This window comes from Doryrhamphus excisus, chromosome 15, assembly GCF_030265055.1.
Source record: "Doryrhamphus excisus isolate RoL2022-K1 chromosome 15, RoL_Dexc_1.0, whole genome shotgun sequence".
NCBI lineage: Eukaryota > Metazoa > Chordata > Actinopteri > Syngnathiformes > Syngnathidae > Doryrhamphus > Doryrhamphus excisus.
The window spans coordinates 1,367,212-1,394,585 of record NC_080480.1 but is presented as its reverse complement, the minus strand read 5'-3'; the positions used below and the strand labels follow the sequence as shown (position 1 = coordinate 1,394,585).

Sequence of the window (27,374 nt, the reverse complement as noted above, 5' to 3'; positions counted from 1 at the left end):
TGATTTTGTTTTGTTTTTTCACTGACATTTTAAAGTCAAACATTAAAAAAAGTCAAAATAACATTCAAAATATAAATCTTTTTAATGCATTTTAACCCATCCATACATTTTCTATTGACAAAGGAGATGGTGCTGACCACTCATGGTAAGAAGTATTTTATTTATTATTGGTTAGCTTCAGTATAGCAACATTACATTCTGAAGTATGTGGTTCTTAGCTAAAAATGTTTATGAAAATATATCCGACATTTCCCATGTACTGATTAGAGGGGTGAATACTTGTCATAAAGTAAGCAGTGGCTTACACACGGATGACGCAGGCGCTAAATAGGATTGGTTTGACTAGCTAGTGACGGATAGCGACCAGCTAGCGACAGATGGAGCGAGATTGCTTCATCCATGAACATCGCATAAAGGCTTTCCCGCACTGTGATGTCGCCGGCATGATAAACACACGGGTTTATGACATGCTTTATGTAGCGCACATCATTTCAACAGGGGGGACCAAAGTGCGGCCCAAGGGCCAAAATGGCCCACAGTTTGTTTTTTAGTGGCCCTGTGGACATGCTAGAAATACATTTTCTGCCACCTGTGATATACATCTTTGCATTGGATCGGTTTTAGCATTATTCATGTATCACTGGAAAAAGTTTGGACAGAAGGTCGGGTCCAAAAATGACTACAACGCACATTTACAAGCCAATACTTTCATCTTTATTAATCTTGTTCTCATTTAAATAAAATTTTCCTTTGTAAAATTTTCAAAACAAAAACACTGAACAGGAGTGTGAAAGCCTGTCTTAATTTAAAACAATACACAACACCAGAACATTAAAAACATATGGTAACTCTTTTTCTGCAGTTGTAAACAACCCAGCCCACCCCTCCCACCCGCTCCAACACAGTTTGATAAGATTTTGGCATTTCCAGGTTTTCCAACGCTTATGCCTTTATCCGCTTGTGTCATTAAAATGTTCTTGTTTTTTTTTTTTTAATTATTGCAAGTTGGACAATAAAAAGATAACTCCACTACAAAAACAAACAACTTCTAGTAAGAGGAAAAAAAAGCATTAGTGCCATATTCTTAACATATTCAGCAGGTATAATGAACACACAAAACAATTTGTATAGACCTTCTGTATAGTAAGCAGCCTGGCCTGCATTTCTGACAGGTAGTAACATGCACACGCACACAGTGGTGGTTGAATCCACGTACTTGGTCTCAGTCCCACTCATACACATGTCCATATAGTGTGAATGATACTGGACACAGTACCCACACATGGAGAAATGCAACAACGCCTCAATTGAACATTTAGCACTGCAACAGTAACAAACATATTTAAGAGATAATAACAAAGAGTGCGCGAGATAAAACAGTAGGAGGTCAGCATTTTGAAAACAAAAAAAAAAATTACATTTTCATTATTTTTCACTGTTTCAAAAATTAAAGCCTTACATAGAAACTGGAAAAAAAATAAACAAATTTGACATACACAGTAAGTAAGATGCAGTTCTGTTAATCAGAGCTGATTGCATGTGTTTGGATTAATGTCACTGCCCCCAGACCACCCCCAACCCCCCACCCCACCCGCAACTCGTCCCGGGTGCGTGAATACAAACTGCACTTGTCACATGTAGTAGTTTTAGGTATTCTTACACAATGAAGGTAATGCTGTGTACAGTGCCCGTCTGTCAAAAGGCTTGTCCGCTTTTGGTGTGTGAATGTAAATCTGTGCAAAAGTCTTATTTACTAAGCACATCGCGGTCTAGTCGAGTCTTTCAGACCCGCCCGACTTTTTCATTCTCATTCAGGTTTCAAGTCTAAGCAGTTGAAATCTTCATCTGTGGAAAAAAAAAAAAAAAAAAGGCTGTATACATCTAACAGTCCCTGCGTTTAGTTATATAATAGCTTAAGTCTGGCCACAAGAATGTGTGTAAGCACGTCTCACATTTCTTCTTTACGCGTGAGCACAATGATATGCAAACAATGTCTATGTGTGTGGAACATTAATATATGCATATCATGTCAATGTGTCGGTGTGCTATAGTGAGTACAAGGTGTAATCCCAGTGTATGCAGTATCAGTGTGTCCACACCTGCAAAAAGGAGAAGGCTCTTTTAGATGGAATCGGCCCCCCCGCCCAGCAAATCGCCTGGCAACAAAGCAGCGGGGCTGTCCATTTGTTGCCTTTCCTCCATTTGCGGCGCCCCCCACAGGCTGCTGCCGTGGTATCCCGCCGACATGCCGCCCCAAAGTCCAGACCTCCCGGGTTCTGCCCCCCCTACTCCTCCTGCTCCATTAGTGCTCCACTGGGAAAAAATCCCCAGCCCGGGTCCTTGGGCCGAGGAGGCTTCCGAACAGCTACCTGTACCGTCGAGGCTCTGCCAGCCGGAGCCCGGGGGCATCACGCCGCTCTGACCCCCTGTCCCGCTTTCGACGCCGCCGCCGCCGCCGTCTCCACCCGAGGTTGTGCTCACTGCCGCCCCCTCGCCTCTTGGAGAGCTGGCCCCGCTTTGGGTCATAGCGGGGACCGTTCCGGAGGAGCCGGCGGATGCCGCCTTTCCCGCGCCCGTCCCGTCGGCACCCGCGGCCTGGCAATGTGCAAAATAGTGAGCCACTTCCTCCTCACTCAGGAACTCGGCCAAGATGGTGGTGTTGCCCAGCACGCACCTTCAAGGAAAGGAGAAGCCACATGGAAAATCAGTTGCTACGCCATAAATGACCATGGTTCTTCATGATTGGCAAGGCATTAATCCTAATCTTAGCAGCTTCACCTGCTTTTAACAGGTATTGCCTGAATATTCTCTGATGATGATGATGGGGGGGGGGGGCAGACACAAAGAGTTGAATTTTAGCTCGGTGTGGGTTATGACCGCAACAGTAACCCGTGTTCGGGATTATTGTGCTTGTTTTGGGATAATTCAAACCCTGCGATCAAGTCTGGTGCTTGTGTGTCTCACCGGAAATTACAGTAACAATAATGACACCTAGTGACCCCTGACAGGGTTTTTGAATGATTCTTCGGAAAGCTTTATATTTCTATTTTAGTTCATTTAGACAGTTATGCTTGAAAATGCTTCATTTAGGCAAAAATATGTAACATTTTTGAAAATATGCTTAATTTTTTAAACTAATAATAGTCCGTATTCAACCACGAAACAGCACGATATTTTAAAATACATACTAAAATTGGAAGTGCATAGTGGCAAAGCAATAGCGTAGATCTTTTAGGGATCAGGGATTGATCAGGGATTGTGTCGGTGTTGTAGATTGACATACATGTGCAGTGCACCCTGGGCCTTGGCTGCCTCGTGACGACTACTGTAGCGAATCAGAGCGCTGCCCTGGGTAAGGCCAAGGTGGAAGGTGAGCAGGGGACCATGCTGCATGCAGATAGTCTTAAGTGTAGAGCCATCAATCTGCAGGGGGGAGAAGAATGAATACAAGCGCATAGTAAGGGTTATTAGAATCCAAAAAAATGATCTGGAACCTAAAAACAAGACTTTGTACTGGTTAATATGTCTGGGTAGCAGTTCCATTGTATCATCTCTTATCAGTCACTTGGTCCCTAAGCGTGTTCTCTCCTTACCTGAGGTGTCAGGTTGCTTAGCAGCAACCAGGAACTGGCTCTTGATGCCATACCATCGCTCCAAGCTGTGCCTACAAAGACGGAATGTCACGGTTCAAGTGGCTTCCATGGTACCGAAAAACGGGCCCCCGAGTCAAATTACACAGTACCTGGCCCGAATCTGGAGTCTTGATTCATTCCGCCCCCTCCCCATCCCCGGGCTATCCGCGGGCCTACGCTTCCCCAAGGAGAAGGTGTGCCCTGTTTCTGATTGGTTAGGCCGGGAGGGGGGCGTGGCAGCTGTGAACTGTTGCGATTGGCCTTCCACGACTTGTTTTGTCCGATGGGCTCTGGGGGCCAACTGGGCTTGTATTCGGAGTACTTTCCTGGAGAGGAAACGGGTCGGTGGGGGGAAAGCGGGGGGGAAATGAAGCTTTGATAAACAAACCACAGAAGTGCGAGTAAAGGAAGCCAAAGTCAATTCTTTGGCATCTTTTTAGCGCATAACTTGTACAGCAATAATAACTTTACAGACCAAAAACACATGAAGGCCCTGAAGCAATATTAATATTGTGAAGGCCAGAAGGCGATACCTGTACTGTGTGCTTTGCTGAGCGGGCTGTCTGAGGCACTGTAGGGCCAGGCACCGGGTGAAGGCAGCGAGGTGTTGAGGGCAGGATTTGGCCCTGGTTAAAGGAATGATTTGAGGATAGTTATTATAAAATCTACAGGCGTTCCATGATAAGTTAAAGTACAACAACATAGCGGGGCTGAAATTGATTTTATTCCTCTCCAAAGATATAAATGGCACCATTGTGTGCAGGGGAAAGATGAAAATATAGTTCTTACAAAACTCTAATCCTCACTGATCGTAGGGAAGGGCTGATTCTAGTGTAAAGCATCCATTAAAGGTGAAGACTTTCATCCACGCTTTAGTGACTTATGGCATTAAAAATGTAAGACATTTTAATCTACTTTTTTACAGAATTAAAACATGAATATATCTAGCATGCCTGGCAACAAAGACCTACTGAGCTCTTAGAATTACTAGGTACTCGGTCACATACGGTACCTATGTTGTCTCGTAATAACTGATGGTCGGAATCAGTGAGTGTCGGAGGTCCAGGGGAGCCGAGAACACCACTGGGGGTCATGTAAGGGTCAGATTCTGGATCGCCGCTATTCTGGATTCCGTTCCAGGGCACACCCGGCTGGAACTCTATCATCAAAGAACAGAAACATTACATATCATTGACAAAAATGAATAGAAACATCACTTTATAAAAGGTACAACTACTAGCTTCCACAGAGGTGATGCTGTAAACTAGTCTGCATCGTGTCCAATAAAAAAAAAAATCTATATATTTTGCATACTAATAATTTATTGCAGTAGTTCATTTACAAATGAGTGGAAGTGTGTACTTTTGTGAAAAAGTTCAATATTGTAAACTACTGGCGTTCACCGGAATCAGCGCGTTAACTGCAAACGCTTCCTCAGCATTTGAAACGGTGTCTCAGGGCGTATTCATGCTGTGTTGGACTCCAAGCGTGATTCCTCTGGCCTGATTGTGCCATCCCTTGTACTGTGTCGTATTACTGCAATTTCTCTGACTCTGTGGATCATTTACACTCTTATTTTGAGTGCTGGCTGTCAGGATTGACTTGTAAAAGGAGAGATCTCGTTAATGAAATGACTATGCACGCATTCTAATTGCAACTACGCTAAAATGGGTCCCATTTCACTCCTTCACCGGTTCTGATCTGTACTGTATGGAGATTAGAAGTTGTGAAACAATCACCTGGCGGCCAGCTGGATGCGGACGGTTTGTTCCCCAATTTACTCCCGGGGGTGCGCTGCCAGTTTTCTGTGGAGCCTAAAAAGAGAAAAACCGAAACATCACAACCCAGAACCTCAAACCGGAGCCTCCACTCACCTTTACAGCACCAAAACCTTAGAAACAGTCAGCAAAAGATAATAGCAAATACTGTACATTCATATGACTGTGATTCAAAACCCGGTTCTTTACGATACACTGTCCACGAAGGTCAGGTAAAAACCAAAATTCGGTGACAAACCATCTGCTGACCTACCATTCTTGAGAAGGCTAGAGTCGGGAGGAGATGGAGCCGGGGAATGTCCCTCCATCATCCATTTGAAGCGGGACTGCTGTCCTCCCATGTCCTTCATGCCCCCCATCATGGGACCTCCGAGTTCCAACCCTGACATGTTACCGCCTGGGGCTAACCCTGACAAGACGGACCATTCAAACACCAATGTTCAGGTCAACGAGGACTGGCATATCAGAGTACTTCTGTTATTGGGGATGGGGAACGATGTTAAAGCCATCTTAATAATCATTAAAAATTAGTCATGTGGTGTCTTTGAACGCAACACTTCCTGGCTGTGATTGTGCTGCTATTAAAGAGACAAGTGTGAGGCAAATACATTTTCTTCATAAAATATATATAAATATAAAAAATTTACACATTTCTCACACAGTGGAAAAGGTGATTAATCAAGATTAATTTGAAAACTGAAGACTTGGATCATTTGACAGCCCTCATTAAAGAGACAAAAACAGATGATACATTTAATAGCTAATATTTTTGTACTCACCGGAGTACATCCCTTGCATTTTAGAATGAAGGTCTGATACGGGGCCACCCACTCCAGGATGTGGAAAGGAGTCAACCATTGGCTGGTTAGCCAGACCTCCTCCACGGTGAGAGGGAGACAACTTTGAGGTCCCTCCCGCTGCCCCACCGTGTTGGTGTCTTTGCTGCTGCAGGATGGCCACGATCCTTGCCAGCTAAGAAACAAGCAGAGAAATCACCATCAGCGTGAATTGGATGTTTAGTAATAATAGTCTTGATGTTACGAATGGTTATTATTAATACTGTAATTATTAATCCCGTTACTCCCTTGCTCAGTTCCAGCTTACAGCGCGGTCATAGGAACGGAACTCATTCGCACTTCAATTTCAAAATACAGTATCGTGTGTAAACCTTGCCAATCATAATTGTGTTGTGGCTGAGACCGTGTTGCTACGGTGATTTCAGGTTATGATTTTATAAACATAAGAGTGAGGTATGCTTACCTGCTGTGGGTCTGGCTGTTGTCGTAGCGGCTGTGGCTGGGGGAACTTCCGCTGGTTTTGCAGTAGCTGCTGCTGCTGCTGCTGTTGCTGCTGTTGTTGTTGTAGCAAGAGCTGACAAGCCTGTGTTTGCAAACGGGGCAAAAAAAAAAAATAGGTTGTGGTAAAAATATTTTATGTACGGGAAACATTGATGCAATGAATTCAAGATGGCTTAACATGAGGGAGGGTGCCAAGTAATTGAAAGATTTGTTTGGTCAGCACCGTGCATGACAACATCTACCATCAATGCACCAGTATACTGTATTTGTGAGTCTATGCATTCAGCCTGTGAACCGACTGACTCATATGAGGCCCCCGTTTTCTAAATTTAGATTCATAAATGAGTCACAACATTTCCAAATCTGAGATTTAGACACGTACCAGATGGAACTGCTGCACGTGGGGGTAGAGGTTACTGAGCACCGCTAATTGTTGCGGGGAAATCTGAGAGAACACTCCTCCGCCGACACCCCCGGCCCCCCCGACAGAAGCGAGACCTCCTACTCCCCCAACCATGCTGCCACCAGGAGACGGCATCTGCTTCAGCATTGGACCCGGCACCTGGAGGTGACAACAAGAGAGACAAGAGCGTTTGAGGAATCACGTGGCTTCTCTTGAATATGGGGAAACATTTATACCGCATACTCTTCCCGACTTCATTTGAGAAGCCGTAACTAAAGAGAATAGACAGGAAATTCATATAAAAACCCGTAAACTGCCAGGCCATAAGATAGTTTATACACACAGTATACTCTACATATAGTACTAAACATGTAGAACCTGAGCAGACAGGAATGGATGAGGCACTTGAGCACGTAGCCCCTGAGAGGGGTTCATAGGATGCACGCTAGGCTGGTGAATCCCTCGCGGCTGAGGCATCCCTCCACCACCGCCAACATACATTCCATGGCTACCCATCTGAGGGCAAGGCAGAATGGAGACCACGCATCAATGGCTAGGCTTTTATGGTCCGATTTGCATCTCTGTGTTGTAAAGTCTCCACTGAATGACGACCATTTGGCGGTCGGCAGCGGGTACCGTGGATGGGGGAACACACCTTTTCACCATAGGCGCCCATGTCAACGGGACTCAAGTCTTTGGAATTAGGCATTCGGTAACCTCCTCCGCCTCTTCCGCCTCTCCTCATCTCCCCATTGTAGTCAGCCATCCCCCGCTTGTCGCCGTCCATCTTCTTATCTAAGCTCGGGTCGTCACCCTAAAAATGAAGCAAAGCAAGAATGAGGAGAAATTTACTTGAGATTGGGACTACTTTATAATACCGTATAAAACTACTATATTGGTTCATGCATCACTTATAGTGTCAGTTTTAATGCCATCAATTAGATCAGATAAACATCAAATATGCTTCGCTATGAGCGTAAACTGCATCAATCACCGGTGAAGATTAAATGAAATCTACTTCAAATATATGGATTGCTGATTTTTAACAATAAAAACATTACCAGAAGACCCATGTTTGAAAACTGCCGTGACATCGGGTTCATCCAGCTGTCTCCAGTTCCCCCCTTTGGGAAGAAACGTAAACATTACTTTCAGCGTGATAGTCAGTAACATTTCAATGCCTGCAAAACAAAATAGGGCCACAAACTACTAAAATTATATTAAAATTATATTATTGTGCAGTTTTATTTATTATTATTTTGTACAAGTTGGAATTTGACTGACCTTGATGTTGCCTCTCCTGCCTCCATGACTCCAGCCCACGGAGTTGAAGGAGGAACTACTTCCTTGGGAGCCGGCGCTATTCCAGACCCCGGGCCCACTATCGTCTTCCTCCTCCCAGCTGGGATGGCGGGAGGCTGCCATTGAGCCCTCTCCCTTTCCACCCCAGGTTTCCATCGACTTGGTGCCTTAGATACAATGTTCAGGTACAATGTTAAAAAAAAAAAAAAAAAGTTGCTTGGCAGAATACTAGCATAATTAACAGGACAGACTACCGTGCCTCATATTAGCAGTAGATGTGTAAAGTTGTCATCAACCAAACATTGCAGACACAAGTGACATCTTGTTTTACAAATCTTCATGAAGTAATGTTATTGTTTTTTGTTTACAAATGTGGTGTCGTAAAAAACATCATCACCATGAATACATTTTGTGGATGTTACTCCTCCAAAAGCTATAAAACTATAAACAGTTTTTGTAAAGATGAAGATAAGTAACCGCAGCAAGGATAATCAGAAGCCACAACAGTTACCTGGATTACCAGGGCTGGGGGACAGGTTCCCCCAGCCGGATCTTTTGCCAGGGTCCTCGGCGTCTCCCCATCCTGCAGCTGGATCTGATGCTTGGTTCCAAGTAGCTGCGCCATTATCGACAGATTGGGTGGCCCCTCCCCACATGCCCGGACCTGCGGGTTTCATAATTAACAAGGTACCTGGTGTCATTCAGCTCAACATAAGCGTATTTAATGGAATCTAACAACTAATGCTTACCAACTGCTGCACTTCCGGAGTTGGCGTCCCTGTGTTGGAAAGCCTGCTGTCGTCTCGGCGGCGGCTGCTGCACGGACAGCGTCGGGGCCTGCGGACTGTGGCTTTCGCCGGGCGGAGCATTATTTTTGTCCCACAAGTTGACATTTTTGCCACTGTAAAGGGTAGGATCTCCCCAGGCTGAAGTTCCATCATCGATTTCCATTTTGCGACCGATTGGCTGAGTAGTGGGCTCATCCCAGCCGCTGGGCTCTATGGAGTCATCCCCAGAAATCTGTGGAATCGGGCCAGAGATCCAGCCTGGACTTTGGTTTTGAGTCTTGGATGGTGGACCACCCCCTACAACATTAGACCGGCTCTCCCAGCCTCCTTGGGCGTTTCCCCCGGGCGGGTGATGGCCCTGTGATTGGTGCTGCTGATTTGGGTTTTTTATTGTTGCCACTTGGCTGTTTGGTGTCTGCGCTGCTGTGTGCTTGGAACTCCCCCAGTCCTGGTGGGACTTGGATGAGTCTCCGCCTCCCCAACCTCCCCGTTGAGATCCGCCTTCATCCAGGTTACCCCATGAAGGTCTGTTCCGCCCGTCTCCCCACCCACCACCGGGTTTGCAATCATTCTGGACCCAGTCTCCTTCCCAACCACCGACCGTCCCTCTTTCGGCTCCCTTCCATCCACCTGTCCCTTTGTCTTCCGGACCGACTGTCCACCCGCTGCTGTGTTCCACATTATCCCTCCAGTTCCCTCCCCTGTGGTCCCCCCAGCAGCGTTCTTCAGTCCATCCTTTGCCCTGATTGTCAGGTGGAAGATCACCCCAACCGCGAGCTGCCTTTCCTTTACTCTCATCCACAGCAGGCATTCCCGGCTTGTGTGTCATGCCATCCGACATGGGAGGACTACAAGTGGCATGTGTAGAACCGCCATCCCATGAGTCCCTCCCCGAAGCAGGACCAGAGCTCATGCTGTCAGTGTGGCTGCTGGCAGACTGGTCATTAGTAACGGCCCTGGAATTGGACACGTACCCGGAACTGCGACTATCGGTGTTCATTGTTCCTGATGAGAACGCGGAAGAGGAACTTTTTACATTTCTGTTTCCCGCTCCTGTGGCCAGATCCCAGGCCACATTCTGACGAATCTGCGTCTGTCCCCATCCCGTGTTGGACAGAACCCTGGGATCCAGGTCGGATCGATTGAGCATGCCGAGTAAGGCCACTTCAGCGTTGGAGGTCTGCTGCGAGTGGTGGAGCACAGACTGGACTCCATCCGTCTTGCCCCGCCCACTAGCACTCCCTTCGCCACCACTTTCAGCTCCATCTACATTGGAGGAGGAAGGTCCTTCGCCTCCAGGGCCTTCTTCTTGTTGCTCTACCCCGTCGCCACTTTCTAGCGCTTTCTGATTGTCCCAAGCATTTTCCATAGTTGCAAACTTTGGTGAAGCAGAGTCCGGCAAAGCACCGCCTCCGCCACCTTCGCGGGCTCCACCCCCACTGCCGCCACCGTTGCCGCCGCCACCTCCTCCTCGTCCGCTTGCTATTGCTAAGTTACTTGAACTTACACATTCGGCTACGTCGCCACACTCCGTTTCCGAACTCCTGTCTTCCCACACTCCCTGAGATACCGTTTGGATGTCGGAGCCAACATCACCTCTTCCTCTTCCGCACCCTGTATTGTCACCCTGGTTACCAAAGCCCCACAGATTGCCTTCCTGCCCGTGGGCTCGAGTCTCTCCTCCTCCCCACTGATCTTCCTCCGAGGCACCTGTTCTGTGGGCAGAGGACACAGCAGGTAAAGATCTCCATGAGGAAGAGGCACCGGAGGAAGACAAAGAGCCAGCGTTATTCCCATTCCCTTCTCCTTTGATGTTAGACTCCGCATCCCTCTCGTCGACATCTTTTTTTGGTCCTGGTCCCGCTTCCTGTGGTCCTCCACCTGAACTTGGGTTTTCCAAGGACTCCTGCGGTTCTCCGGTCACGGCGACTTTTGCGGTCTCTGTGAGCTCAAGAGCGAGTGAGGCGGTGCCGACGGGAAACGAGGACAAGTGCGGAGGACGGCTGCAAGTTGTCGAAGTCGATGCCTCCCCCGGTACCAGCGCTGGCCAGGCGGAGGGGTTCACATTGGGGTTTAAAATGGCACCGGGGAGACTGCTGCTGCTATCCGCGGGACTCTCTTCAGGCCCGGGAAGCAGACTGGAGACTTTGGAATTACAAAATGCTGCTGACCCAAATCCTGCCTCCACCTGAGAGGTGGTGGAAGAGCTCCATATGCCACCTCCTGGCGGAACACATTCATTTTGTGATGAAGAGGAGGAAGAAGGAGAAGAACACGGTCGGGAGGGACTGTCCTCTTTCCCCGCCCCCCCGACGGCTCCTCCTCCTCTCTGCTGGATGTTTCTTTCACTACATGAGGCACTACTGTTTTTGTTACCAGGGTGGTCTTGCTCCTGCGTCCCGCCTTCGGATCCATCAGAACTCAATTTGGCTGAGCCTCGGATGCTGGGCCAGTTGTCCAGATCAGTCCCATCCACGATGATCTTGTCACAACCCTGAGAGGGGGGCAGGCTGAGAGATCCCGCCCCCCATGTGGAATTTGCATAAGCTGAAGTGGTAGAAGATGAAGACGACAGGAGACCGGTCACGCATGAGGATGACGTGTCGGTTGGTGAAGGAGAGGAGGAACCCAGGTTTGACTCTAAACGAAGACAAATATAACGTGGATTAGCAGATGTTAGCGCTACAGTACAAGCAAAGCTAATGTTAGCACTTGAACGTACCCGCGTCTGCGATTGCATTGGAGTTTTCTGTGTCTTGGCCGGAAAAGGGTGGTGCGGCTCCCCAGCCACCCCCGACCCCGCCCCCACCAGTGCCATCGTCTCCCCCGCCTCCGCCAAGCAGCATGGAGGACAGTGGCGGCTGCCCCCTCTTCAGTAGCACTTTATGGTCCTGCTGGCAGCGAAATCTGGGTGGAACCTCTCTGGACATGTATCGCGGCTGCTGGGCGCTCTGGTTTCCAGGCGGGGAGGAGGGCTGTCCGTTGGCCACAGCAGTCCGCTGCTTTGCATTGTTCCCGCCACCAGGAGGAACAGGTGCAGAAAGCCCAGTGGCACCGGGACTGGGGGAGGACGGGGCACTAGGGCCAGGGTTGGGGGAGGCTGAGGCTGGGGTGGAGAGTTGCTGTGAACCAGACGGCTTGGTTGATTCTGGCACTGGAAAATTAACAGGAGTCAATTATTTATTGTCATTTTTTACACTTGCATCCGCCACATTACGACATGGAATAATGAAAAATGATAAATACATTCGGAAAAGGTTATATTTACCGTTGATTTTCTGCTCTGCCACCTAAAAAAAAAAAAAAAAACAGCAAGCAAATGGGTCAGCTGTCAAAATGATCAAACCTTTTTGGCTCAAACAGTAAATAATTAGCGCATTAGACGTGTTACTGTTCACGGTACCACGTCTGTGCTGACCTTCTGAGAGGTTTCCTTTTTCTTTTTATCGTCTTTCTTCTTTTTTTTGTCTTCCATTAACTGCTGTTCCCTTCCCTGATTCTCCTGTCTGTGAAGGAAGCACACCACAGACAAATTGAATGACTCAATGTTCAGTCCATCCCAGCAAATTAGTGCCATGCATCCATCCGTTTTCGATGCCGCTTACCCTCACTAGGGTATGCTGGAGCCTATCCCAGCAATTAGTGCATTTTGTTTTTCTTATTTGTGGAAAAAATGCACATTTGTGCTTTTTCTCTGTTTCATTTATAGACACAAGTGTAAGAAGTGTAAGACGTAAATTTACAGCGAGGTGAACACAAGTTAATATATGATCGTGAGTCGTTACTGGAATAACAACAGGCGAGAAATGTGGATTGTGTAGTCGCAGCCTTGGAGAAATGTCATCTCAGACATTTTTATTGTCGAAATTAAATAAACATGAAACATGAAAAACACAGCAAAAAGCAAAGAAACTGAAATGTTAATAAAACAAATGTTTCAAGGTTACTATCACGGATAGTAAAGCCACAATGTAAATCTGTTCTCCTATTGATGATCATCATTCACGAGTGGTGAGTATTTATATATTTTATTATTTAAAATGCCTTTAATAAGAATGTGAGGCATGTAAAAAATGGGATTATACATCTATGTATTTAGCTTCCTTTGTGGAAATAGCAATTAAAAAGATTAGGTCCGGACGCAATCAATGCATAACAGTCAGTTTTACTGCAAATGTTGATCTGAAATCGAAGGACAATGCCAGAGTGATGCGTAGCAGTGAGGATCTAACGTATACCTCAAAATAATATGTAACAGGTATTCAGTAAATGTACATGTTTATAAACATAAAGGGTAGTTTTGAATACAGTATTCACGTAACCTGTCACGTGTCATTACCACTTCCACACCTGTATCTCATCTAACGTTAGCAAAACAGCTGTCATGCCTTCTGGTTTTCCATACGCGTTTTACAGTCATATACCAGTCATATAGTCATATTCCATTCCAACATCCATCAAAATAAGCTAAGGACACTAGCACGACAGCTGAGGCTAGCCGACCAAGAGCGTCTGCTGCTCGGATGCAATGACCGGAAGAGCCGGGGGTGTTGAGGGGGTCATGACCGTCAGACAGCAAGGTGCCTGCCGTTCAGCACTCGACAGATCCAGCCCGCACGTCATGTCCATAAACCCGTTACTCACAAGCAGCACACCCATTTTGCCGAACTTAGACGTGGAATACACAAAACGCACACCGACTACAAAGAAAATGTAAGCCATATATATGCGCACATATGTTCAGAACTTATCTATATTTACCATACACTAATGTGACGCTCTCCGGTGTTGCAACGCAGTTGCAGCTATTCTGCCAAAGCCAAATTGTTTGCGTACCCGCGACAAAGAGCACAAAAACGTTAGAACCTTACGATTATATTCAAGCAAACATGGACTTACCTCGGGAATCACATCGGAAATAAAGTGCGTCTGTGCAAAAAAAAAAAAAAAAAACAACTGCTCGCAGACCTTCGGCTAGCAAGGTAGCTAGCTTAGCGAGCTTGTTCTTCGAGGCTTTCAAGGCTAAGTTGGATAAGAAATGACATCGCCGAAACGTTAATGTAAAGAGAATTGCTGAAAGCCTGCTATCCTTTTGCACTCGACTGTGGTTTTCAGGCTGTAAACAAGACACAGGCAACCCCTAGGTGACTGACAGACGCTGTGTGATCTGTTAGTTTACTATCGGCCATTTTGCTTCTGTGTGGCGGTTTAGCCAACCAGCGTAACATTTCACTAGGCTGCTTGTTGATCACACAGGGCTTGAGGAGCACGGTGCAGTACTGGCGCCGTCCACTAGGGGCGATGTCTAAATAAAACATGGGGAAGTAGCTACGGCGTACAGCCAGTATTTACAGTATGTACAGGTTTCATAAAGCCTATTTTGTGCAACTTTATTTACATTTAACCTAAATGGTCTTTCTTTCAAATCATACAACAACTGACAATAATTATTCAAACAACACTTATGTCTGAATGTTTTCTACTTTTCTATGTAGCTCATAAATATTAGCTAGGCAAATTTATGCACAAATTATTTTATTTTTTTTAAATAAACATATTATACAGTTAAAAAAAGGCAGCACTGCTGACATTCAGTAAGAACAGCACATTCAGATATGAAAACACTACACTTGACAATGTCTTAATCAAAACTACATATTCATATGTCAATTATTTGAACACCAGATCACCAAAATCTATGCTCTCTTTGTGCTCTCACAGCAAATATAAGGGCGTACTCACACTCGACCAATTGTACCGCGCCTGAGCCGAGATCACACCCAAAACCATACCAGTCAACACTGGCATTAGAAACCAAGGGGAAAGCCTCAGCACGCCCGCTCACTCATGACTACTCTACAATACAAATCTGTCATTTCATTCATGTGGTGGCTTCTCTCACTACAAATGACTGACAGCTGCCACCTTTACGCAAAATTAATAATCACAACGACTTGTAATAAGACTAGAAATAGCCCACAATGTCATAGAAAATGCTGTAATCCAGCAGAATTGAAGTGATGGGACAAGAGCCAGCAGGGGCCAGGAGAGGGACAGGGATCCGTGTCCAAGTCCAGCACAGTGGGGCCTAGTGTGAGTACGCCCTTGATGACCAAGTGACTTAAGCCACTAGAAATGTGCACCTTGCTGGTTGTAATACTGGTAACATTGAGTACAAGAATCTTAAATCCACCGAAAACGAGCTGCTGTATTCTCACAAGTCAAATACGAGCACCGCCACGTTTGAATAAGAGAACAAGTCCAGCCATGTTTGTGCCAAAAATTCTTCTGGCACCACATAACCATTCCGAATGTTGGCATTGCTGGTCACACCCAGGCGGATTAAAAGTCAATTTAACAGGAATGCATTGTACAACTCTGGCTGTGGTTTTGTGACACATTGTGTTAAATAACACTTTCCTTCTGCTCTCTCTACTGCAGCCGGTCCGGTTCAACCCATGCTACTGACATCTGCTGGCCGCTGATGACATTGCGGATGGCCGCCAACAGCTCTTCTGTGCAGCTCCAGGTGCTGGGCTCCAAGGTGGAGTAGAGCAGCGGCAGAGTCTCCAGCTGCAACTCCTCTGTCTGGCACATCTCCTCCATCGCACATTCGTCTCCACACCGTGGGAAAAACTTTCTGTTTTCATGGTGGAAAGCGGAGAGAAAATTGTTGAATAGGAGATAATAGTAGAGGTGTACATAAATGGAATAGTTTCCTCGCCCGATAAGTTCTCTATGTGGTTGTTTCGGTCACAACTACAGTAAACCTCGGATATATCGGATTCAATTGTTCCCACTGGTTTTGTCCGATATAAGCGAAATCCGTTATATGCGTATACCGGAAAATGTCCGTTTTACGCATATATCGGATTTATATCCGGTATATGCGTAAATGGGATTTTATCCGTTATAAAAAGGCACTTCCTTGACTATGTTTCCAATGTACCTGGACGCGCAGGCAACGCTGCAAACGCTGCAAATGACGTCGTATAGCGGCCTGTCACGATTCGGCGAATCGGAGCGCCACGATGCGGCCATCCGATATATGCGAGGGAAATTTCATGGAAATGCATTGGAACGGGACTGGAGATTTTGTCCGAAATAGGCGAAATCCGTTATAAAAAATCCGATATATGCAATGATTTTTTTATTGGAAATGCATTACAGAAAAATCGTTTCTTTTTTATCTGTCCGTTGTGAGCGAATTTCCGATATATCCGAGTCCGATATATCCGAGGTTTACTGTACTTGGGGGGTACATCAAAAAGCCTCTGACCACGCTCGAGTCAATTTAGATGGGCACTGTTTGTATTTTTCATCTGGAACCAATTAAACACGATAAACATAAGACTACTGTATGTTACTAACTACAGTTATGCAGCATATACATTCTGTGTATATTTAGTGGTAGGAGTATTTGTCATTTCACTGCACCTACCTCAGCTTCTTGTGTTTTTTACTCTTCGGGAGGATGTGGATGACGATGGGGTAAATCCCTTGTCTCAGCAAACCCTCCACACAGGGAAGCCCCAACTCTAGCAAACAGTGTTTGTCCTGTAGCAGATATATACATATATATATATATGCACATTTTATATGAGCTGTGACATTTAATATAATTACATTTTAATTCCAAATGTCGCTAAATGGAGGGAGCGTGTTTTTTATATCACCTGGCTGATGACATCCTGGATGGATTGAAGCCGTATACCCAGCGCTGGCTCTTGAGCGTAGGAGTCCAAGAAAAATATTCTCTTGTCTCTCTTCTCAGATGCGGGTATCGTCTCTACAGTTTGTGTTAGAGAGGAGTGAGAACACTGCAGTACGCGAGGTAAAAATGTACTGCGCAGTGGGGCATGTTTTGCAGTTAATTGATAATTTTGCATACATTTTGCAAAATAACCAACAGAGGATTAACAGACAGTTGAAAGTGCCGCCATTTTGATACAGAATGTGAGAAACACTGTTAGGGGTGTCTTAGAATATTGTGATTGGACTATCAACCTTGCCGTTGTTATCCAGATTGTACCAATCTGATAACACGGGGGTGCTGTTGAGTGTACATTTTCACATAGATAGTTTATGTTTTTGGTAGAAATTGCCTATTATGATACAAAATCACCCAATTTCGTGTGAGTAACAAATCAAAGTGTTACTTTGTGTGTATACTTTGTCAACAATCACATCTTCAGTTAAGGTAAACTAAATGTTTATTTACCCCTTTAATATTGCATGCATATCAAAATACACTTTGAATTGTTCTCTGCATGTACAACGTGTTTTGTATGACATTATTTCTCCATAGAGTACATTCTGGTTGGAGCTGGACCTTCTGGAACAAAGCAATGACGCCAACCAAGGTTCCACTGTGTGCAGTATGACTCTTTGGCACGTACCTGGCGCACAGGTGTTGTATTGCAAACCAGACTCTACAGGCTGCAGAAGTCTCTCAATGAGACCGCGGGAGAGGAGAGAAGGTGAGAAGATGACAGGCCGCTTTGAGTGAACCTTCACCGGCTGCACTAAGCTGTATGGGATCAGGTGGTCCTCGTGTCCTGGGAAAACATACGCAGCGTAATGAAGAAAATGCACAAATTATGTACAAAAAAAAAGAGAATTAGCGTTCTTACGTTTGTTTAGTGTGTAAAGAACCTGCTGTGTGGACCCAATTCCACGGCCGGTGGGGTCCACGGCTTTTACCAGTCGAACGCGACCGGAGCATTTCTTCATGAACTATACGGAGACAAATTAGTAAATTATAAGTGGATATCAATCCTTAAAACTCTTGAAATATGAGAAATGCTAAGCTCACCTTTTTTTTGAAGTCCTTTTGCTTCAGGGACATTTTCCGTAACTTGACAATTAAGAGCTGCTGCGCCCTAATTAATGTAATGATATTATAAATTACAATGCTGATATCATAAACAGTGGGAGGGTGCCCCGTTGGATACATAGTGGTCATCATCCACAGCCGTACCACTCCAGTGTACGAATGAAACGTGCATGGCTCACCTGTTATAGTTGGGCATGTTTCCTGCCTGGAGCGGGCTGGCTGTGCGAGCGTCCACCAGGGAGCAGCGCCAGTGATACTTCCCGTTGTACCGCGTGTCCGTGACATGTATAATGTCGTCACATGACACACCCAGAGACGGCGGGTCGCCAAGAGGCTCGATGTTGAGATTGACCCGAACATAAAAGGAGTCGGCGCCCGTGAAAGTCGGCAAGGAAAGCTGGGAGCACAGCTTGGCGTACGCTGACGACAGGAAGTAGCAGCAGAGCCTCAGCTAAAGTCATAAATACGGCTTGAACCGCAGTGTGGACTCACCAGCTTGGTTGCCGTGGTGTTTGAGCGTGGAAGGTTCGGTCCACCACTGGAGAGAAAAGTGCGCCACCTCGGCCGTGCACTGGCTGAATACAACGCTTCCACCGCCAAACAGAACCCGCTCTAGCTAAACGTGGAAGTATGACATCAGGTACTATTTACTGTATCTGGAAGGCAACAATGGTGATCCATACCTCAAGGAGCTCACTCCCCTCCTTCAGTCCACATTGTTCTGCTACTGAGCCAGCTTTAACATAGCTGACAAAGATCCCGGTTTGATTTCCACCAATGATGGTGATATCATCAGCCAGGCTGGTTCTTCCGTGCTTGGGCGTGATGGGGGGACTCGAGGTTGGGGAGACGAGTGGCATCCTAAAAGACATCATGCATTTGGATGATTTCAATTTGTACACTCAGCTAGGCCATGTGGTCATGCTTGTGGGGGCCACTTTGATACAGTTTCTGTGTTAAAGATCAAACAGTCTAATCAGGTCCGGGATCTGGTTTCCTGATCCAAGTTCCACCAGAGGGACACGGAGGCAGCTGCGTGAAATAATGCCTCCAGCGTCTCCAGCTCGCCATGCCGGAACATCTCACTCAGGAGGGTTCCAGGGGGGCATCGAGGCCACCTCGACTGGTTCCTTCCTTCTCGGAGCTCCGAATTGTATCCGCCATCTTGCTCTTTTGTTCACTACCCAAAGCTTGTGACCATACATTAGGGTAGGAACGAAGATCCTTCCAGCCTCAGCTGCCTCTTCGCCATCACGGTTCGGCACAGTGACCACATTACAGTAAAGGCTGTGCTGATTCGCCAGTCTTATCTCTCACTTGTGAAGAATATCAAGAGATACTTGGACCTTGATAGTTAATTTTATGTACTATACAAAGACCAATAAAAAGGTTGTGGTCTGAAAACGGCACCCGGGACACACATTGAACACGCCTACATTATGAGACTGCAGTGCTTGGTCTTTACTGGCTTCCTGGACAGTGGCAGCTACCTGGGACTGATGGGACTGCCGGGACTGCTGGGACTGCGTCCATGTGAGTGAACCACCGGCAGGTTGACCAGGTCAGGCGGGAAGAGATGAGAGTGTAGGGAGTTCCAGGAATCCCAGAGAGAAGGTTCGCTTTGTTCACCTGAAAGACAATTTAGATCACCTTAAAGCTCTCTAAAGTTCTTCCACCGCTTGTCGCGTCCAAATCATGCCGGAATCAATCATACTTGCAATGTTGTCGTTCTCATCGCTACCCCAAGAGTCCAAGTCGAACCTTTATAAAAAGGGAACGTTACAAAAGGCTTGCAATGGTTGGGTTAACCGATGCTGATCACACTCACTCGTTGTTGAACCTTCTGTTGATGGAGTTCATGCAAGGAGGGAATGGGAAGGTTGACAGGCGATTGATTTCCTTCTCATTGTCCTCTGTCTGGTAAAAAGACAAATTATAGACACTCCTGTTGAAACATTTGGAAAATTTGGAGGGAAAAATGGGGAAGAAATATATAACAATAATAATATATATATTTTAATTTTTTTATTTTAGAAGAAATAAATTAATTTTTAGAAGAAATACCGTATTTTCTGGACTATAAGTCGCTCCGGAGTATAAGTTGCACAAGGCCAAAAATGCATAATTAGGTAGAAAAAAAACATACATAAGTCACACTCATAATAATAATAATAATAATATTTTTGTTTCTTTACTTTAGAAGAAATAAATAAATTTTTAGAAGAAATACCGTATTTTCTGGACTATAAGTCACTCCGGAGTATAAGTTGCACAAGGCCAAACATGCATAATTAGGTAGAAAAAAAACATACATAAGTCACACTCATAATAATAATAATAATAATATTTTTGTTTCTTTACTTAAGAAGAAATAAATAAATTTTTAGAAGAAATACCGTATTTTCTGGACTATAAGTCACTCCGGAGTATAAGTTGCACAAGGCCAAACATGCATAATTAGGTAGAAAAAAAACATACATAAGTCACACTCATAATAATAATAATATTTTTGTTTCTTTACTTTAGAAGAAATAAATAAATTTTTAGAAGAAATACCGTATTTTCTGGACTATAAGTCGCTCCGGAGTATAAGCTGCACAAGGCCAAAAATGCATAATTAGGTAGAAAAAAATACATAAGTTGCACTGGAGTATAAGTCGCATTCATAATAATAATTATAACAATAATAATAATAATTATTATATTATTATTATACGCTTTTTCACCTCCAGTATATCAAGCTGAGATGCAGTTTTATCTTGAAATAGATTATTAGCATATATACATGGTTTGATACGCACTGATGACAGCAGGTTCTCCTCAGAGTTGGAATGAGAATCTGAGAAGGAACAAGCAGACGGAAAACGGAGTATTTAAGTCAAATTGTCCTGCACGAACTTGCTCATCATCTTCAGGCTTGTGAGTGAAAACAACCTACTCTCCGAGTTGTCGTTGGCTTGGCTTCTGGGAGGCCCCTGTGGCGCAGAGAAGAACTGTGTGAGCTCCGACCAAAAGAATGACTTCATGTACTCGCATGCCAAGAGTTGCATTAGAATATTATATAATGTCTAGGATCATCGGCTGAGTTGGCACTGAAGACTGAAATTTATATTCCAGACATAACATCTACAAACCCGACATGTCTCCTCCAAAAAAACATGATGTCTGTTATGGTACATAACATTTTAACTGTAAAAAACAGTTCCTATAATAATAATAATATTAATATGAAAAATTGGACCTTCCGTAACTGAAGATGGGTACCATTAGCCGGGAGGCCCAGGTCCAGACCGAGGGAGCAGCAGGGGCCGTAGCATTGGTCTTCGCTGCACAGAGACAAGTGGGACTGGAGCAGATACAAAGAAGTATAATCATGTTATATGTTGATGCTTATTGTGACTGGACTTGCTGCAATAATAATAATAATAATAATTTGGAATGGATTTGCTTTATTTTTCACTATAGGGGAATTCTTGATTGCTGTTTAACACTATCAAGGCTGAGCTACATGTACTGTATGTCATGGAGTGGTTGACTTACACAGTGCAGACAGGGACTCCTCTGCTCTATTTGCTTTTCCCTCTCTCGCTCCAGCTCCCTCTGTTGCTGCTCCAGGTTGGCTTGCAGCTCTGCGATGCGTTTACGCAGACGATTCTTGTCCAGCAGACAGTCGGTGTACTCCAGCTGCATGCTGTCGCGACTTCGCAGAGCCTGAAAGAAGACAGACGGAGCACAAGACCACCATTATCCACCAATTATCTGAAGACTTGCAATGGACCGTGAATCACTGACCTGATCCCTCTCCTTTTCCAGTTCCATCATCTGGTTAAAGTAGGACATGCTCCTCTTCTGCTCTGTCTCCCAGTCCAGCTGGAGAGTCCTCACCTTCAGCTGGAGCTGCTCACACTGCGATTGGAGCTACGAGCATAGTTCATTCATAAGATAACACCTTCGTGTTTAAATAACAGCATTAAAGAGCAAATCAATTGTCACCCTGTCCCTGTGCTCCTCGGTGCTCTGTATCTCCCCCTGCAGTCTGGTGATGATATTGCACAGCTCCTGTCTCTGCTCTGTCGCCTCTCTGCGATCCTGCTGCAGGATATCCATCAGTGCCTTCGGGAAACATAAACAACATTTTTATTACATAAAACTCCAACTGTTCATTGCCAAATATCCTAAATGTCACAAAGGCTCATTGAGAACTGATTATAGTCACAAAACTAACACAGTGAACATACTATAACTCCAGAAGAGGGAACTGGATCCTTCATCTGAGCTCCTGTGTTCTCCGTTTTCGCATCCTGAATTCGATACGTCGGCTTTTCTGGTAAAGCTGGTGGACAACCATGGCCTCCAGTGGACAACAAGCTGCTCTTTCTGTTTGGAGTCGAACTTCCCTCAGCATTGACGGTGTGTGTCTCTGCCTCCGTCAACCTGGACTTCAGCTCCTCTACCTTCATGGAGACACGGCACAGGCGTCATCGAAACATACGCTGTTGGGTTGGAGCAATGTGGTGATGTATTAGTGATATATTATTGATCTATTAGCATATAAATGTTTTATTATTGTGGTTGTGTTTTCCCACCTCATTATGTATTATGTTCTGCTGGATCTAACATGGAGATATTTTCCACACACACTTACTAACAGAATGTACATTCCGAAATAATATGGACTCACAGTTTGCCGTCCTGCTGAGCTGCAGTATTTCGTACTTAAAAAAAAAACATGTTGGCAACTCACCTGCTTGAGCAGTTCTCTCTCTCGCATGGAGGCTTTGCTTTGCTCCTCCAGGGTCCTGGAGTACTTCAGGGACTGCTCCAGGTGTCTGTCTTTCAGTTTGCCCAGCTCTCGGCTGGCCGACTCCCAGTCTTGACGAAGCCTGGAAATCAGAAATTGAACAAAAAATTGCAACCACAAAAAAAAAAAAACAAAGACACCTTTCCTAATGCTATGCTGTGGTGGCATGGCCAGTATTTAGCGCTATGTATGTACATGTACTACAGGCATCCTTGGTATATTTATACTTCTACACCACTATGTACATCTGTGTAATACTTGCTTTTATACTGTGCAATATCTGATCAACCTCCATGTGCAATATTAAGGGCTCTAAATGCAATATACTAAGTTCTATGTGCAGTATTTCCATAATACCTCATATTAACTCACTAGCAAGATCTCAGTGTATAGACTGGTCATATATCTCATCTCGTTTCATATTATCTACATACTGTAATGTATATAACTCTGGTTGATTTTGTTAATACTTGGGTTGTTTATATTGTTTATTTTTTTATATTGTGTATTTTGTGCTGCTTAACTGATTCTGTAAACTTGCTGCTGTGCAATGCAAATTTATCTTATCTTATATTGCGGGTCGGTTATAGAGATTAATTAATTCATAAATGATCGCTGTTTCGTGGTAGACTGTGCTCTACACCTCAAATAGGCTTGTAGCATATTTTCCACTAAGCACTCAGAAGAAGTGAGACAAACCTTTCGAGCTGCAATCTGTCATGACGCAACTCCTGAGCTTTACGTTCGGCACGGCCACGTTCCTCTTCAGCCACCCGGCAGCGCTGAGACAAACGACGTTCGCACATCCGGCTGTTTCGAAGCTGCGCTCTTAATTTTCGGACCTCCAGCAGCAGAAACTGAGTCAGACCCTCTGGGCCTTCCTCGTCTGTGATCAAAAGGGGGTTAGCATTTTGAGAAGGCAATGCAATCTGTGCATCAGTGGTTGTTGTTTTTTTTTTTTTACCCAGTATGAGGGAGCAACGCTGCGTCGGCTGCTCTCCTGTCAGCTGTGTGTATTGCTCAGGATGGTAAAACTCCAGGGACTCCATGAAAGCCTGAAGACCTCGTTGGCCCTGACAACGCAGAATGTCCAGCAAACGGCCTGTATAAAATTGCATAACAAAGTCTGAAAAACAGCAATAATGTGGGGGCTGACCTGACCGCCCACTGTCGATATGACGCACCACTGCCCTCGCACATTGCTGTGCCACTACAGAATGAAACCATGAAAATGTCTGCTTCTTCTCACCGGCTTTACTGATGCGTAGAGGGTACTGAGTGGAGTTGAGCACCTCGTCTTCATCCTGTTCATCAATGACCTTGCACTGCCGCAAATACGGGGTGAGCTTGGCCGGGTTGAGGATGCGGGTGAGCTTGTGTCGGACTCCTTCCACGCGATCCCACAACTCCTCACAATGTTCCTCTGACCAGGACGGGGTGGGTCTACTCTCTTCCTGAGGCATGCCACCATCCTCTGCCCAAACTGTGATGCCTGCATCAGTCCAAAAACGACATTTCAGAAGTTGAAGATACTGTCAATCAAACAAGATCCTCTCGCAGTCTTAGAATAGAACTCATACGAACCAAACAGACAAACAGATGAGTTATCGATAAGATACATTAAAACAGGAGTGTCCAAAGTGCAGCCCTGGGGCCATTTGTGGCCCAAGGCTGTGTTGTTATTGTTAATTTGCAGTAATTTTACAAGAATAAAGTCAAAATATTAAGATAATTAGATAACATTGAAATATAATGTTTCTTTAGTAAAACAAAGTTTAAATCGTGGGGGTGCTGGAGCCTATCCCAGCTGTTTTTGGTCAAGTTCTAATGTTATGTTAACAAAAACAACAGCAAAACGGGGAAGCAAAGTTCATACAAATATGCTTTTTTCCCCACTTACATTTATTTAAAAAAATGATTATACCAAACATGTTTCTTCCGTTTCTTGTTCATTTTAACGCCTGGCACAACGAAAGGTACCTTTTTTTGGATAAATACATCGATGACAACAAAAATAGCTCATAGGAGTTGAATATTTTACTTATTTATCATCGTTATATCTGTCCAAACAATTGTACCTTTATTTGCACCAGGCATAAAAATGGATCAATAAACTGAAGAACATAGCTGAACACTTGCTTAAGGAGTCGGTATGGCAACAAAAACAAGAATAAAGTAAAAAAAAAAAACACACAATTAAACACTAAAAACGCCTTAGAAGATACTGAGCTACCTTAACTAGCTTGCACTCGGGCGCCGCCATCTTGAAACCTCATTGAATCCAGTCTATATCGATAGGAAATATATCCTTGTTTTTGATATTGTGCTTCAAATAAATATGGATATATCGCCCAGCACTGTAACTTCTTAGCATATCTAAATGTGTTAAATAACCGTGTTAAATGTGTTATATAAATGCAGACTGACCCTCAGGTTATGGGGTAGTTCAACCATCAAAATAAGTCCATTGACGGGCCTGCCTGTTGTGACTCATTGGGGGAAAAAGGAGGGTGAAATGTTGTGTTCAGGTGATCTGTGCCAGACAACACTTCGGGCCGGCTGAGGCTTGTCTGCATTCTGTGGAATCTCTTCTCACTACCGGTGAACCTGTCCTGGTTTAATGGGCGCCACACAAAGTCAAAATATCTATTTAGACTGCATCTATATGGCTGGAATTTTTTTTGAATTTTATTTTACGGAATCCACTGAAAATACACACACTGAAACCGGAAGTGTTTTCTGTTATTGCTGAAGATACAACATGGAATAAAGTTACTTGACAAATTATTGATTGTAAATCAGGTTACCGTGGAACACGAAGATCATCATCATCATTTCACATGGCTAAAGTATCACTTCTTCATTTGTCAAAAAGAAGCCGCCATAACGTAGACACATTTCCAATCCAAAAATGAATCAAATCATAACAAGGATACTCAACATACTTTAAACACTCTCCAATGTCCTTTTAATTCGAGTGTCCACAATGTTGTTGTAAATATCATCCCTTACTAGCAAGTAAATGCTAACAACGCAGTTCAAAGTGAAACAACAGCCCTAAAATCCTAAAAGTGGACTTACCGCTCATGTCTGCGACCTCTTTGTTTTGAAGTCCGGATCGCGTTCAGTTCCTCAACATCAAGATGAAGTCTGGAGGTGAGTCAGGAGAGAAACAACACACATGTCGGCCTGTCTGTGTCTGTGTGTGTGTGTGTCATTAATCCTCATGAGTCACGCGTGGAAAGCTTCTGGTTGAAAAGAAGAAAAAAAAAACCCACTCATGTGAAAGATTGTTTTGGCATGCAGACCCACTAGATGACGCTGTTTGTTAACGTTGACCCGAACAACACTTTCCATCAACTTCCCGCCAATAAATAAAACTGTACACAAGCACAAATGTCATTAAAACAAGTATCTTGCTAATGGGAATTCTGTAAGGAAAGGTTGCCATAGAAACGAGTGTATATCACTTTAAGGAGTGAGTCAGAGTGACTCACCCACGAGGTGACCCATAATGTGACACCCTTAGCTGAGACGGGGTTTTATGTTCCTCAAGGAGCCGCCATACACTTTCCTCTTAATCATCACAATGACACACAGTTTCATCTACAATTCCAATATAATGCGTTTTATTAAAATAATCGTGGTCGGCTATGGCCTATTATTAGTCTAAAAAATATTAGCCGACATGCTATGGGCTGATATAAAGTGGAAAAAAGCTCTCCTCTCATTTAGTGTTGAAGTGGTCCTTTTTCTTCACTCCGTTTGAAACAATCTCTTGGTTTAGAATAAGTTAATTGGAGAGACTAACGAGGTAGTTATCTTGGTAGGTTGCGTAAACGTAAACAAAGCGTACTAGGAGTGTAAAAGGGATGTTATTTCATGTCTGCAGAGCTCTAATAATGTTAAAACTTGTATTTAGAAAGTCATCAACATGTTTTTTTATGCTCTAACTATGAAAATATTCAATTTATTAATATGAAAATCTACTTTAAGGAAATTCACTGATGGAACAACAATAAACGAGGGATGACTACAGCACCAATTTGAAGAAGAACACAAGTTACCTGAACTTTATACCTGCAGCTATGCTACTTTCAAGAAAACTAATCGACCCCCACAAACTCCGTTAGACACCCCTGCACAAAATAGTGCAAACGTTTTCTGCTTTGTGTATTTGCATATTCAGCTAGATATGACAAACGACTGTCATATCTAGCGGGTGTGATTTAGGAGTGTGGGATGACACGGGTGGTTAGAAGCGTGGAGGAAAAGCCTCCAAGGGGCTTCCTGGGTGAAGAGTCTCTCTCATGCTTGGCAAAAGAACAGAAAATGTCAGGCTGCCCTTGATTTTTTTTTTTTTTTTTTAACAGTGAGTGTTTGTGGTCTTGGTGCTGACGCTGAGACACCGTACTTATAAACCCACATTGACACTCGAGCTGCCTTGAAGATGAATCCACGGGGAGTTGTTTGTGCGGGGATAAATGAGGAGTTGATTTGCAAAAACAGATCTCAGTTTCTTTATTGTGCATCCAA

The 27,374-nt window shown here is 44.5% G+C and overlaps 2 protein-coding genes across 7 annotated transcripts in view; both read right to left on the bottom strand.

Annotated features, from left to right (window-relative positions):
* Positions 1-706: 706 nt before the first annotated feature.
* On the bottom strand, positions 707-14,437 carry LOC131103473 (trinucleotide repeat-containing gene 6B protein-like). Of its 2 annotated transcripts, XM_058049777.1 has the most exons (21): positions 14,101-14,436; positions 12,620-12,707; positions 12,470-12,491; positions 11,924-12,355; positions 9,163-11,841; positions 8,925-9,077; positions 8,396-8,580; positions 8,173-8,235; positions 7,767-7,925; positions 7,490-7,627; positions 7,091-7,270; positions 6,671-6,790; positions 6,190-6,382; positions 5,664-5,819; positions 5,372-5,446; positions 4,645-4,791; positions 4,166-4,258; positions 3,743-3,958; positions 3,594-3,664; positions 3,284-3,423; positions 708-2,674 (listed from the first exon to the last, which is right to left on the bottom strand). In XM_058049777.1, exons 2-21 carry the CDS (start codon positions 12,674-12,676, stop codon positions 2,122-2,124), a joined length of 5,832 nt encoding a protein of 1,943 aa, XP_057905760.1. In that variant the 5' UTR covers positions 12,677-12,707; positions 14,101-14,436; the 3' UTR covers positions 708-2,121. The 2 variants fall into 2 exon arrangements, with proteins under 2 accessions (XP_057905761.1, XP_057905760.1); XM_058049778.1 differs by lacking the exon at positions 7,490-7,627 and having other exon boundaries at positions 707-2,674; positions 14,101-14,437.
* A 294-nt stretch (positions 14,438-14,731) lies between these two features.
* zmp:0000000896 (caspase recruitment domain-containing protein 10) overlaps positions 14,732-27,374 on the bottom strand; it is a 23,722-nt gene continuing 11,079 nt past the window's right edge. For 2 of the 5 annotated variants that reach the window (XM_058049296.1, XM_058049297.1), the window contains exons 2-25: positions 25,920-26,086; positions 24,088-24,330; positions 23,803-23,940; positions 23,538-23,724; positions 22,782-22,920; positions 22,276-22,491; positions 22,031-22,150; positions 21,830-21,955; positions 21,578-21,748; positions 21,279-21,383; positions 20,976-21,012; positions 20,839-20,876; positions 19,866-19,954; positions 19,752-19,798; positions 19,528-19,666; positions 18,721-18,898; positions 18,530-18,653; positions 18,217-18,457; positions 18,017-18,083; positions 17,835-17,937; positions 17,601-17,759; positions 16,878-16,990; positions 16,643-16,758; positions 14,732-15,841 (exon numbers count right to left, since the gene is read on the bottom strand). In XM_058049296.1, coding sequence (XP_057905279.1) covers positions 15,634-15,841; positions 16,643-16,758; positions 16,878-16,990; positions 17,601-17,759; positions 17,835-17,937; positions 18,017-18,083; positions 18,217-18,457; positions 18,530-18,653; positions 18,721-18,898; positions 19,528-19,666; positions 19,752-19,798; positions 19,866-19,954; positions 20,839-20,876; positions 20,976-21,012; positions 21,279-21,383; positions 21,578-21,748; positions 21,830-21,955; positions 22,031-22,150; positions 22,276-22,491; positions 22,782-22,920; positions 23,538-23,724; positions 23,803-23,940; positions 24,088-24,330; positions 25,920-25,926 — 3,111 coding nt within the window. In that variant the 5' untranslated portion in view covers positions 25,927-26,086 and the 3' untranslated portion in view covers positions 14,732-15,633. Of the gene's footprint in view, positions 15,842-16,642; positions 16,759-16,877; positions 16,991-17,600; positions 17,760-17,834; positions 17,938-18,016; positions 18,084-18,216; positions 18,458-18,529; positions 18,654-18,720; positions 18,899-19,527; positions 19,667-19,751; positions 19,799-19,865; positions 19,955-20,838; positions 20,877-20,975; positions 21,013-21,278; positions 21,384-21,577; positions 21,749-21,829; positions 21,956-22,030; positions 22,151-22,275; positions 22,492-22,781; positions 22,921-23,537; positions 23,725-23,802; positions 23,941-24,087; positions 24,331-25,071; positions 25,223-25,265; positions 25,348-25,919; positions 26,087-27,374 lie in introns of those variants that run through there. The other 3 variants (XM_058049298.1, XM_058049300.1, XM_058049299.1) reach the window with 3 other exon arrangements.

Bases quoted from the DNA above. Each gene is read 5' to 3' on its own strand.
- LOC131103473 (XM_058049777.1), bottom strand. From the start codon at position 12,676: ATGGAAGACAAAAAAAAGAAGAAAGACGATAAAAAGAAAAAGGAAACC. The intron at 12,492-12,619 runs GTCAGCACAGAC...TTTTTTTTTTAG, and splicing joins AAAAGGAAACCTCTCAGAAG to GTGGCAGAGCAGAAAATCAA. The intron at 6,383-6,670 runs GTAAGCATACCT...CTTGTTTCTTAG, and splicing joins AACAGCCAGACCCACAGCAG to CTGGCAAGGATCGTGGCCAT.